General features: G+C 43.4%; 1 protein-coding gene across 1 annotated transcript in view; it reads left to right on the top strand.

Annotated features, from left to right (window-relative positions):
• MROH9 (maestro heat like repeat family member 9) overlaps positions 1-13,721 on the top strand; it is a gene marked incomplete at both ends in the record, with an annotated part of 37,357 nt that overhangs the window by 9,961 nt on the left and 13,675 nt on the right. Inside the window, 8 exons of the mRNA XM_080698787.1 lie at positions 2,622-2,798; positions 4,172-4,283; positions 4,602-4,617; positions 5,908-6,057; positions 7,875-8,029; positions 10,448-10,613; positions 11,612-11,754; positions 13,169-13,306. Of these exons, the coding sequence (XP_080554913.1) occupies positions 2,622-2,798; positions 4,172-4,283; positions 4,602-4,617; positions 5,908-6,057; positions 7,875-8,029; positions 10,448-10,613; positions 11,612-11,754; positions 13,169-13,306 (1,057 nt within the window). The remainder of the gene's footprint in view (positions 1-2,621; positions 2,799-4,171; positions 4,284-4,601; positions 4,618-5,907; positions 6,058-7,874; positions 8,030-10,447; positions 10,614-11,611; positions 11,755-13,168; positions 13,307-13,721) is intronic.

Genomic DNA, 13,721 nt, shown 5'->3' with positions numbered 1-13,721 from the left:
TGCGTGATCCTCCTGTCTCCGCTTCCCAAGCACGGGGATTACAAGCGTGCACCACCATGCCCGGCATAATATGCCATATTAAGAGAGGAAAAAGTAGCCATGTGTGGTGGTGCATGCTTAGTAATCCCAGCATTTGGGAGGCTGAGACAGGAAGATCGTGGTTCACAGACAGGCTCAGTTACTTAGCGAGGCCCTTTGCAACTCAATGAGACCCTGTTTCAAAATAAAGAATTAAAAAATAAGGCTGGGGGTGTAGCTTGGAGGTAGAATGCCCCTGGGTTCCATCCCCAGTATCACAAATAAATAAACAAACAAACAAACAGGGAGAGAGAGAGGGAGAGAGGAAAAAGTAAAACTATATTATCAACTCAAAAGACAAAGAAAAGACACTTGATGGAATCTGACATCCATTTCCAATCTCTAAATAAAACTCTTAGCAGAAAGAGAATAAAGTGAAACTCTCTTCATCTGATGTGGTGCATCTGTGAAAATCCTGAAGTTGCATCACACTTAATGGTGGAACAGGACGTGATTTCCCCGAAAGATCTGGAACAAGACAGGGATACGCACCGCCATCACTTGTGTTTAACACAGACAGAGCTGGTTAGAATAGACTCTCGAAACAGATCCACACCCAGTCAGTTGGTTTTTAACAAAGGTGCAAAAGAATTCAGAGAAGAAAGAATAAACTTTTCAATAAATGGTATGGGAAAAATTGGATATTAATTTGCAAAAGATCACTTTAGGTCCATATCTGATATATATGCATATGTATATATATGTATATATATAATATATATAAAATTTTATTCAACAGAATAATGGTGGCCAGAGCCTGGGAATGGGGTAAGGAGAGGGAGAGAGAAGGGTTATCAAATGCAGCAGTGCAGTTAGATAGAAGGAATCATTCCTAATGCTCTTTTACAGAGGAGGAAAACTACAGCTGACAATCGAATACTTGAATATAGCGTTCAATGCTCCAACACAAAGAATGATAAATACCCGAGATGGTAGAAATGCCAGCTACCCTGACCACATCATCACACCTTGGATGTAATGAAATATCACACTGTATGCCAGAAATATGTGTAATCACTATATCAACTAAAAATAAAAATCTCTTGGTAAAACAATTTTAAAGCCAATTTTAAAATGGACATGAAAACTAGAAGAAATCTTTGGGCTGTAGGGTAGGCAAAGATTTCTCAGGTACAACACCAAAAGCATTACACATAAGTGAAGAAATGATAAATTGAGCATTTCTGCTCTTTAAACGATGCTATTAGTTGCTAAGTTAGGACTGTGAGATACTTGCAAATACAACTCACTTAAAAGAGTCATGTCCAGAATTTATAAAGAACATTCAAACCTCAAAGTTATCATAGATTTTTTTTAAGTACTGAGGATTGAACCCACGTACATTCTACCTCTGAATTATACTCCCAGCTATATTTTTTTTTATTTTTCATTTTGAAACTAGGTCTCACTAAGTTGCAGAGAGGCTCACTAAGTAGCCGAGGCTGGCCGCGAACCCATGATCCTCCTGTCTCAGCCTCCCAAGAACTGGGATTATAAGCGTGAGCCACCACGCTGGGCTAAAACAAAATTCTGTAAAGCCACCTTCCCTGGAACTAAGGCCACCTGTATGGAAAACATCTGGCTTTCCCGGCACACTACTCCTCAGCTCTTCTCCAAAGTTCTGTAAGTCGAGCGGGGCACGGTGGTGGTTCATGCCTATCATCCTTGGCTGAGAGGCTGAGACAGGAGGCTAAGACAGGAGCGGCGCAGGTTCAAGGCCAGCCACAGCAATTTTGTGAGACCCTATTTAAAAATTAAAAATAAATAAATAAATAGGCAGGCATGGTGGCACACGCTTGTAATCCCTGCGCTTGGGAGGCTGAGATAGGAGGATCTCACAGGTTCGAAGCTAGCCTCCTCTGGCTTGAGACCCTGTTTCCAAATAAAATTATAAAATAGGTCTGGGAGTGTACCCCAGAGGTAGAAAGCCCCTGGGTTCCATCCCCAGTAACACCAAAATAATAATAATAATAAGAAGAAGAAATAAAATACAGCAGGAGGCGTAGCTCAGAGGTAGAATGCTCTTGAGTTCAATCCCCAGTACCAAAATAAAAGTTCCTCTAACTGCACCCTTTGATAAATAACTCCCCACTTCACAGCTTCTCTAGTACTCTGAACCATGCATTTGATGGCCTCTCTGTGTCTGAGAGGTGGTCAACCTACAGGGGCGATTTACACCCTGCGCATGGCACAGGGCCTCTTTTAAAGGTTTTATGAGCCCGTGCCATCACAGCACCTTGTGTGACTAAGAGTAGCATATTCAGAATACTTGAGATCTTTAGAAGTGGGCAGGAAAAAGAAACTGGAGAAAGCACTTTCTTTCTAAGAGGAAACAAAATAAAAGTAGCTGAGGCTGGCCACAAACCTGTGATCCTCCTGGCTCTGCCTCCCAAGTACTGGGATTACGAGCATGCACCACCACGCCCCGCTAAAACAAAATTCTGTAAAGCCACTGTCCCTGAACTAAGGCCATCTGTATGGAAAGCGTCTGGCTTTCCTGGTACAGGAAATACGTTTTATTTATTTTCTTGTTCTTAATGCAGCTGGCATGGAAAGAGATACTGCAGCCAGTTACAGCCAGCGTGGAAGTGGAAGCTTCCTGACCCCTTCCCTGGATGCAGAATTCCAACCGAAGGCCTTGCAAGGAGACAAGAACAAAATCGCCCAGGTCGCCGGCCTGCCTGCCCTGCGGCTTTCCTCCTACGTTATCATCACACTCCGTAGCAGCTTACTTCACCAAAGTTCATGCTCCTGATGACTATTTCTTGCTTTTTAAAAACTTCAGTGAAACCAGGCGTGGTGGCGCACACTTATAATCCCAGCATTCGGGAGACTGAGACAGGAGGATCGTGGTTCTCAGACAGCCTCAGCTACTTAGTGAGGCCCTCTGCAACTCAGTGAGACCCTGTTTCAAAATAAAGAGTAAAAAATAGGGCTGGGGGTGTAGCTCGGAGGTAGAATGCCCCTGAGTTCCATCCCCAAACCCGCAAAAAAAGAAAAAAAAAAAATTTCAGTGAGCCAGCGTAGTGACACACACCTTTAATCCCAGGACTTGGGAGGCTGAGACAGGAGGATCATGAGTTTGTAGCCAGACTCAGCAACTTCGTCTCTATTTCAAAATAAAAAATAAAATAGGCTGGGAGTATAGCTCTGAGGTAGAAGGCTTCTGGGTTCAATCCCTAGTGCCGAGAATAAAAAAAATTCAGTGAAACAAAGAGTAATGATACACAGACCACTTGATTTTCTGATTGTCTAAGCTATTAATAGAATCATGGCTATTATTCTCATATAAAGCTATTTATGTTATTGATTCAAAAGTTATACGATACAAATGAAATAGCGTTTCCTACTTAATCTTCATTTTGTTTGGCAAACAACTAGCTCACTAAAAATGCAGAACTTTTTATTCATTTTTCAGCAAAAATTAAAGGAGTCACCAATTAAGAGGTTTCCCACTCAGGCGTCCCACCGCCATTCAGGTGTCATAATTTTCAATGAACACACTAGAAGGCCATTGTGATTTAGACTCTGTTTGAAAAGCAATTAAAGCCCAGCATGGCGGTGATTTACTATTCCCATGTCTTGGGAGGCTGAAACAGAAGGATCTCAGGTTTGAGGACAGCCTCAGCAACGTAGAGAGGTCCTTAGCAACTTCGCAGAATCCTGTCTCAAAAATAAAAATAAAATAGGGCTGGGCTGGGGGTATAGCTCAGAGGTAAAATGCCCCTGCATTCCATTCAATCCCTAGTATGTCTCTGTCTGTCTGTCTGTCTGTCTGTCTGTCTGTCTGTCTCTCTCTCTCTCTCTCTCTCTCTCTCTCTCTCTCTCACACACACACACACACACACACACACACAGTATATACCAAACATAGCGGGATCAGTGATAAATTATGGACTATCAAGGTTCATAGTATATTATGCAGCCATTAAACCAAGTGGCACCAAGAACATGTAACAGCTCAGTCATAAGAAACAAAAGGGGAGGGCAGCGATGCTGGGCGTCCAGCCAATCCTGTGTGGCTGGTGAGGTCCTGCCTGGAGCGGCATGTGCAGCTCGTACCTGAGAAAGTGGCCCGTGTTCCTTGGTGCAGGCTATTGCCACCTCTGCGCCTTCCCAGGGCAGAAACGCCTAACAGCACTAAGCTTCAGCGAGAAACTTCTACACCTTCTAGAGAGAGATGAGAAAAAAGTCCTCTTCACCAAGTAAACAAGTACCCAAAAGAGAATCTTCCTTCTTCCAATGACTTTTAAAATTCATCCCCTTACACAGTTGTGGTTTTTCTGTAAGTAAGGTAAACTGGAATATCCAGTCCATGTGGCCAAGCTCTGGTAGCCTCCTTGTGGTTCGATGTTTTTCTATGGCTCTCAAATCTTGGTTGGATTTTTCTTCTATGGCTTTCAAAGCTGACCCTCCCTGACCCCTCTGCCCAGTGGAAGGAAGGCTGGGCTGCTGCTCACCCCTCTTATTGGGACCTCAGCCCTGCCCTACTGACCCAAAAGATTAATACCCCACCTCTTTAGGGAGAAAACTTTATTGGTAAGACTGGAAGAACAACTTTCTTTCATATAAAAGCTAAAGAAGAAAGTTTGGCTCATTCGTTTTTTTCTAGGTCCATAATCAGGTACTTTTGCTCAATTTCCTCTAGCTTTGAAAGAAAATTGATGTCCTAGGAATTCTCCTACCTCAGTAGTAGTCCTTTGATCTCTCTCTGCCTTTTTCTTTTTCTTTTTTTGGTTTGGAAAGAGAAGGGAGCACACCTTTGATATCCCTCACTCCCCCCTCCACCCCCCCCCGCATCTTCTATAACTATGCTTGTTTCTCATCTGTGCAAACTCATGTCTAAGGCTGCAGATGTCCCCAGTAATACCTGAGCAGTTGAATTGTTTGAAAATTAGAAGAAAATTATTAAATACAATTATTTTTGGATTAGTTATCTCTATACTAACACTATTATAAAATCAGATAAAACTTTTGGTGTGATACTGGGGATTAAACCCAGGGGCATTCTACCTCTATCCTCAGAACTTTTTATGTTGAAACAGAGTCTTGCCAGGTTACTGTAAGCTGGCCTCAAACCTATGACCTTCCTGATTCAAGATCCTTAGCACTGGGATTCCATTTGTGCACCACTACACTTGGCATTGGTGTTTTGTTTAGTTGTGTGTGTGTGTGTGTGTGTGTGTGTGTGTGTGTGTGTGTGTGTTACTGGGCATTAAACTAAGGGGCATTCTACCTCTCAGCTATATCCCAGCCCTTTTTTATGCATTTTATTTTATTTTATTTTATTTTATTTTTTGGTGGTACTGGGGATGGAACCCAGAGGCTTTCTACCACTGGGCTACACTTCCAGAACTATTTTATATTTTATTTGGAAACAGGGTCTCACTAAGTTGCTGAGAACCTAAGTAGCTGAGGCTGGCTTTGAACCTGTGCGATCCTCCTGTCTCAGCCTCCCAGGCATGGGGATTACAAGCATGCGCCACCATGCCAGCTTTTTGTTTGTTTATTTGTTTGCTTTTGCATTTTAAAACAGGGTTTCTTTAGGTTGCTGATAGTCTCACTATGTTTCTGAGGCCGATCTTGAACCTGCCCTCCTCCTGTCTCAGCCTACCACGTTCTAGGATGACATGTGGTGTGTGGTTTGTTTGCTTGCTTTTAAGTGGAGGAGGGGCCCACAAAGGCCCACAGGGCCTACCTGGCCCTGAGCTTTTCCCAGACACTGAGCTTAGCGCGTTCTCACATTGCTGTCGGAGGGTCTGACGAGGTTAGCTCTTTCTTACGTTGCTATAGGTGAGGCCCAGGTCATGACTCTCCTCTTGGTTCCAGAGTGTGGGACAAACTTTACTGCCTACACTGCTGACTGACTTCGTGTGGAGTCTCCTGAAGAAACTCTCTGTGCCTAATCCTAAAACCGCTTCTGAGGCAGCATCCATCCTGAAACTGACTCTGGTATACCACGCCCAGAAGATCACCATGGTACGACACTTGACAAGGGTGGAGGGGAGCTGGGCCTGTTCTCCAGAGTCTATATCTTGACTTTGTCTCCTCCTTCTTTCAATACACAATTGTTCTTATTGTTTATTATGTCACTTTAGCAAAATGAGGGTTGTGAGTGTGTGTGTGTGTGTGTGTGTGTGTGTAATATTTCAAGCATACAGAAACTTTTAGAGAAGATTATAATGAATATTCATCCATACTGAAGTATAATATTTAATATTAAGTATTAAAATATTAAATGGTCATATTAAATTCTAATGTTTTGCCATATTTGCTGCAACCTGGACACTCATTGTTGGGAGGGGGAAGAGATAGGGGGGAGAGGAATTAGGCACCAAGCACAGTCTGAACATATGCCATTTTCAATATGATCCACATAAAAGAATAAAAATTAAAAAATTAAAAAAAGAAATAAATACCTGGACACTTTGGGGAGTTAATGTTCATCTCGGTTATGGTGATGGTTTTATGAATATATCTCTATATTAAAACTCTTCAAATTATGCGCTTTAAATATATGCAAATTACTGTATATATTTCAACAAGCTACAAAAATAGAGAAAATAAACAATAACAAGAATAAACAAAGAAGAAGTACATTTTAAGTTTTGAAAGAAATATATTAATAGAGATAACATAGCACAGCTACAACCAAAATCTGTGTAACCCTAGAAGAAAGTTTCAAGAAATCTCAGCTTTGTGTAGGGCTGATTACATAATTTGTGGGGTCCAGTTGCAAAATCCCCAGTACTACATAAAATAAATACATGAGTAAATAAATAAACAGGAGGACGAGGAGGACAAGAAGCACCGGCTCTGCACACTGGTCAAGAGGCCCTGGGTAGAGCCCTGGTCGACGGTCCATTTATGCTCATCCTGAGCCCTATGGACCTCATTGGTTGAAGTCAAATTCTAGGTTTAGCTTGAACCCTCCTTGTTCAAGAGTGGGTAAAAAGGAGAAAAAAAATTAAATTAACATGGGGCCCATGAGTAGAGTTTGTAGGATGGCTGGTCCTGGTGGTAGCGTTCCCCTCTTTCCTGGATCACCCCTTCAGTATGTAGATTCAAGTCTTCTTCAGTGTTCAGGAAGTTTTCCTGAAGCAAATACTTCCATTGTTATTCTAGTTGATTGCTTTGACCTTCTTTAAGGACTTGGTGTGTGTGTGTGTGTGTGTGTGTGTGTGTGTGTGTGTGTTCTATTACTAAACTTATATGCCTTATATAATAATACTGCCCAAACCACATTTATTTTTAATCTTTCTGTTTTTAATATGCTTTTACTGGTGCACTGTGGTCTCACGTTATATTGAAGTTTAGAGTGATAGAGACATAACGCACACAGCACTTGGTCAGCTTCTCTCAGGTGCCCATCCCCCCAAAAGATTTCTGCATCAATATCCATCAATTTGTAGCTTTATTTCTCATCTAAATAAATATTTTGAAGCTGAGCCTGGTGGCACACACTTATCATCCCAGTACTTGGGAAGCTGAAACAGGAGGATCACAGGTTCAAAGCCAGCTGGTAACTTAGCAAAGCTCTCAGCAACCTAATGAGACCCTGTTTCCAAATGCCTCTGGGTTCAATCCCCAGTACCAAAAATAAATAAATAAATAAATAAATAAATAAATAAATAAAACTTTGTGTTGTGTAGTCATACTAGTAAATATATTTCCTGCTAGTGCTTATTTGTATGTTATCACTGAGAAAGTCTGAATCTTTCCAACTAATACTTGCTTTGGTTTAAAGGTGACCACACAATAGGAGATGTTTGCTGACTTCTCGATTTCTCTCCCAGGTGTCTAAGATTGTGGATACCATTTATAAAGAACTATGCAAAGATTCTTCTCACATTATGAAGCAAGCTATGCTACGAGTCATTGCCTTGTTGACTCGGACTTCACCCAAGAAGGTCATCTTTCAACTCATGGACTACCCCGTCCCAGCAGACAAGTAAGAAGTCCCCCATTCCCTGCCCCTCTGGGCAGTTTTGCTCCAGACTCCGTAATCAGATGGAAACGAGTTCAAATCTTGATCCATTGTGGTCAGGCCTAGTTTATTTTCTCTGAACAAGATCCATTTTTCATGTCACCTAAGATGATTATAAGGCTCATCATGTTATTCATAACTTCATGTACTACCTGGCACACAGTAGCCCCCCAAGAAGTTATTTGTCTGAGGCTTTAAATTGTATTCTAGTGCATAGCCCTCAGAAACAAGCCTCCCTCAGGTTGATGATGGATTCTTTTCTTTGCATTTGGGGTTGTTGTTGTTGCTGTTGTTGTTGTTGTTGTTGAAAAATACTCAAATGTACATATGTTTTTTTCATTTATTAAAGACAGACAAGATATTTCTACCCACCCATAAGAATAAAACATGAAAAATTGCCAAGTATAATTAGGAGTATCTTGTCCCTAAACTGCTAATCTGAAATTTATGATCCAGGGTTGAAATAAATATTTAAGAAGAAAAAAAAATGTCCCTGTGAATCTGTGGGACAGTATGACGCTAACAAGCTCATTAGAAGAGCTTAGAACTCACACCCTCCACTTTTACAGCTTGCACACTGGGATGGAGGCTAGAACTCATACCACTCTCCCACCAACAGTGCAAAAGATAAGTTACCTTGTGGAAAGGACTCGGGCTGGGGAGACAAATGTGGACCCCTCCCCTCAGACCCTCCTATCTGTGTGACATCCACATATTTGAAAATCTCCCTAAGGACCAACTTCCTCATCCGTGAAGGGGCAAGAATTTGTTCTCTCTCTGGAGCTGTGCTATGGGTTGATAAGTTCATGTCTCTGAAAGGGCATTGAAACCAACAAAGTTCTAAAATAAAAGCTATATGACTTTTTCTACCGAATGAAAAGCCATCTATACAGGGAGTTTAAACTCACAAAACTTTCCCTATTCATAAAATTCCTGGAAGGATCTTCCTAAGAGTCAATGTTTTCTCATTCAGGACTGAGGCACCTGCTGTGTCTGCCTGTGTTTTAACAGAGGAAATATGCCCACATAGAAATAAGATAGAAGTCTCCAGTGAATCCTCTACCAATGATATGTGCTGAGGGGCCTTAGACAGCAGGTGTAGTTAGAGTTGCATGAACTTAAAGAAGTTGCCAACAGGTCTTATGCAACTGTAGGTGGTGAGGCTTGGGGGAGAAAAGGCCAGGATTCAGAGCTAAGCTCGAGAGACACACAGAAGCTCAGCCAGAAGGTATGAACAAGAGGAAGAAAAGGAGGCAGGCGTGTGAGCTCTGGTGTCCTGTGGCTCCCAGTGTGAGCCCTGCAGCCAGGGCAGTCCACTGTGCAGGGTGTCTCCATGTTGTGGTGGAAGAGACCCTCAAACTAGGAACCTAAAGGCAGAAAGACGGAGCATGGGTGTCAGAATCCAGCATGGATGGACAAGAAATCGAGAATATATTGGCATGGAGATGTCCAACAGTTTTCAGGATGAACAGTGGTAAGAATAATAATGTATGAAGGCTAGGTGTATAGGGAAAGAAGCGAGGAGACCAGAGAGAAGGCAGGGGTGCAGTCACAGCCATGTTACTAAGTAGATGTGTGACATTCAGCAAAGTGGCTCTCAACTCGGGTCTTTATATTGTATTTGCTTAGTTATGTATTTATTTAGGGATTTTAAAACTACCTATCTATTGATCTACATATTAATGAATGAGTGGGGCTGTAGCTCAGTGGTAGAGCACTTGCTTAGCATGATTAAGGCTGTGGGTTCAATCCTCAGTACTGGAAAAAAATAGATATCCAGGTGTGGGGTGCACGCCTATAATCCCAGTACTTGAGACACTGAGAAAGGAAGATTGAAGTTTCAAGGCCAGCTTCAGCAACTTAGACCCTCAGCAACTTTGTGAGTCTCTGTTTCAAAATTAAAAACAATAAAAAGGGCTGGGAGTGTAGCTCAGAGGAAGAATGTCCCTGGGCTCAATCCCCAGTACTTCACACAAAAGAGTATATATTAATCTGTATACCAATGTTAGTCTTAAATGCACCACCATTCCTGAACAAACAGGGTCCAGGAATGGATGAAGTGGTGGAACAGAGTTCGGGTCCAGAAAATTGATCAGTTCTTGACATTGAGCTGGATGGGTAAGGGGTATCAGGGAACGAGCTTGAGCCTATGTAGGCGCGGTTAGAGTTGGGTGAACTTCAACGGCATGGTTTAACGCCCCTGCATTCTTTTCACCGAAACTCTCCCTCTATTTTTGAGGATAATATATGTATGGATTCTTTGGAAATGGGAATCTCAATTTGTTTGAGACTCAACCCGTACGGTCTTTTTCCAGACTCATGTCACTCATGTTGGAAAAACAAACTTCAGATGTCAGTAAGCTCAACATTTTGCATTCACAGCACCCTGATTCTGATGTGGCAAGCGGCAGGTTCAGAGTACAGCGTCGCGCCCCTGGTGCTGAAGACAATCCTGCTAATCCTCAAAGGGAAGCCGGGGGAGAAGGAGGACAACTCAATGGATAGAAGACGCTCCTCTCTGGATGCCACCAACATGATGCCCGTGGCAGTAAGGGACGCCTGAGGCATCTTCTCAGTGCTGTCTTCCTGATGGTGCTGTCCCCAGCCCCGTCCTTTACTTCCCGACACAGCTGTCCTCTCCAACACCCACTCGAACACCTCATCGCGGAACTTCTATCTTGCTAAGAGGCAGAGATCAGAAATAAGTCTGTGTGACATATGTCAGAAGGACCATGAGCGGGTGGGGTGGGGGAAAGAAAGGGATGGTTTAGGTAGGTTGCTCAGGGTGGACCCCTTTCTGCCGAGGCAACATTGAACCAGAACTCTGGGACAGGCGGGGGTGACCCTTGCATGTATCTGGAAGCAAAAGCCCTGTAGTGCAAGAAGCTTACCTGGTGTGGGAGTGGACGTGAGGAGACCAACCTCTCTGTGTGACCCCAGGAAGGGCACACGAGAAGGAGCTGATACCAGAAAGTAGCCGTCATCTGCATCATAGACTTGAATAGACAGGTGAAGTTCTAACTGTACTTGTGTCCATCATTATGTCTCTCCAAGGACCCAAGTTGCCGTGGTTGGCAGTAAATTAAGAGGTCCTTCACAGAGATATAATAGAAAGGAATAGCATGGCTTCAAGGGGTGAGGTGCTGGCATGCTCACTTCTAGTTGGCAGGTACCACAAGGGTCAGTACATCCATCACCTGTCAATGAGCTGGCTCACATCTGCTTACCATTTCACTTGCCTGCACTGTTTATGCATAGGGAGGACCTGGGTTATTAGTAGGACTACCCTTTATGGCCACATATAAAATGGACATTGGGATGTTTGCCCTCTTTGCAGACCAGCTTGCTTCTCACTGGATTAGCAGCTGGGAAAGGGGAAGGGGTTGGTGGGTAATAGTGCTTTGGAAGCCCCTTACCAAAGGATGCTAGCTGGGTCATGACTCCATGGTTAGTAATTTAAAAAAAAAGCAATACATATGGCCTTGGATATCCTGATTGGGTTTAGAGGGAGACTTCCCTTTTTAACTCCCTTCTCTTCACTTGTAGGCATCCCAGGCCCTGTGCACATTTCTGCCTGCAGCTACCTATAAGAAAGCGGTGGCCCAGTTCTTCCCCCAGCTCCTGATGGAGCTCCTCCTTCAACTCTTCTACAGCAGCCAGCTGAGAGTGCTACCCCAAGACAGGCCTCTGTGAGAACGCTAAGTACTGCAGAATGGAGAAGAAACAGATCCAGCAGCTCCCTCAGGGGCACATGGGGTTCCTGGCAGTCCTGTGTCTGGGACCCTCATTTATCTTAGTTCTCTTTCCTATGAAGGGTGGAATGCCTTCAGAAAGCACCATCTGAGTGTCTGGACATTAGCCAGGACACAGTGTGCAGCCAATAAGGAGGCACGACTACAGAACACCCTCCATCCCTGTTGTGCAGATAACAGGGAGGAGGGAGCAGGGAGGACCAGGGAAGGGCGGGGCACATTCAGGTTCTGCCATTCACTTATCCTGTGATAGTAACCTCTCGGGGCTGGTGCACACGTAAAACAAAATAGTGTGTGTGTACAAATGTACACTGTGAGCAGTAAAGCTGTCTTGTGTTTGAACTTATGACCTCACGCCCCTGTCCACACAGAGAAGGATACGGCAGTTCAGTTTTGCCCGGGTGAATATACAGTTGGTTTTGCTGCATTATAGGGAAATCACAAACCAACTGTTGACTATTTGCTTGGTCTGGTTTGGACAGCTAAAGCATGCAGAGTTCTAAAACATGACCACTCCCATTAAGATGTATAATCCTGTGGCACACACCTGTAATCCCAGTACTTGGAAGGCTGAGACAGGAAGACTGAAGATACGTGGCCGGTCTCAGCAACTTAGCGAGGCCCTCAACAACTTAGTGAAATCCTCAACAACTAAGAGAAACTCTTTTTAAGATAAAAACATAAGCCAGGCATAGTGGCGCACATGGTAATCCCAACCTTTGGGAGGTTGAGACGGGAGGATCAAGGTTCGCAAACAGCCTCGGCTACTTAGTGAAGTCCTTTGCAACTCAGTGAGACCCTGTTTCAAAATAAAGAATAAAAATTAGGACTGAGGGTGTAGCTCGGTGATAGAATGTCCCTGGGTTTTATCCCCAGTACCACACAAAATAAAAAAGATAAAATAGGGCTGGGAGTGTAGCTCAGAGGTAGAATGTCCCTAGGTTCAATGCTAAAAAGTAAAAAAAAAAAAGATAATCCTCTTCCTACCCTTTAAACAGATATATGTGGAATCATCCCAAAGAGATGAGAACATATCCTACTTATTTGTGGCATCCAGCAAAGGAAGAAACTGGCACCTTTAGCAAGTCATTACATTGTTGAACATCTCTTGCATATAAGTTAGGTAACCAGTAAGAGGTTCTCAGATCAACCCTAGATTCCATGTGCTAGTTAAATTAACCATCTATCCCTTATTGATTAGGGAGATGAAAAGCCTTTAGCAATTTGCTTCCTTGAAAACATCCCTTTTCTTAAAACCTGTATCCTGCTTCAGATGGGATAAAGAGGCTTAGTTATGTGAAGGGTGAAGATCCTTTGGTGACTGGTCTTTTTTTTGGGGGGGGGGGCTTAGCTATGCCCGAGATGCCCTGAGGGCTCTGCTGAATTCTTCTGGACTACAAGAGGTGGATGCTGCTCTAAAGAAGAAGAATTGCTGGAACCAGTTTTCCCAAGCACTGTATCACCATCATGGGGTCTACCTCATTGCCAAGTAAGAACAGCAGAGGTTCTGTGCGGGGTTCTTGGTCTCTCCCACCTCCTCCATTTTCCTTCAAGTAAGTCCGGTGAGAACACAGTCGTCCACTCCGATTTCTACATCTCTCTTAATGATCTGAATTGCCATTTGGCTTCTACTTCTTCGGTTATTTTTAATACACTTTTGTTGGTGCACCGTAATATGCATCACGATGAGGTTCCGGGTTGTAGAAACACACGTGCACACAGCACTTGGTGTGTTTCCCTCTGGATCCCACCCACTCCCTCCTCCTCCCCATATATTTTATTGAGATTGGAACTGATGGCTCCATCTCTGTACACAGCATTACTCAAGTCGTTTCCTTCCTCAAGTCCCCCTCTGTCCTCTCCACTCCCTCGCCAAGTCCCTTCCTCTGCTCTGCTGGTCTCCC

Source organism: Muscardinus avellanarius, assembly GCF_963383645.1.
Source record: "Muscardinus avellanarius genome assembly, chromosome: 7".
Taxonomy (NCBI): Eukaryota; Metazoa; Chordata; class Mammalia; order Rodentia; family Gliridae; genus Muscardinus; species Muscardinus avellanarius.
The sequence above is the reverse complement of the archived record's forward strand: the minus strand, read 5'-3'. Positions and strand labels throughout refer to the sequence as shown.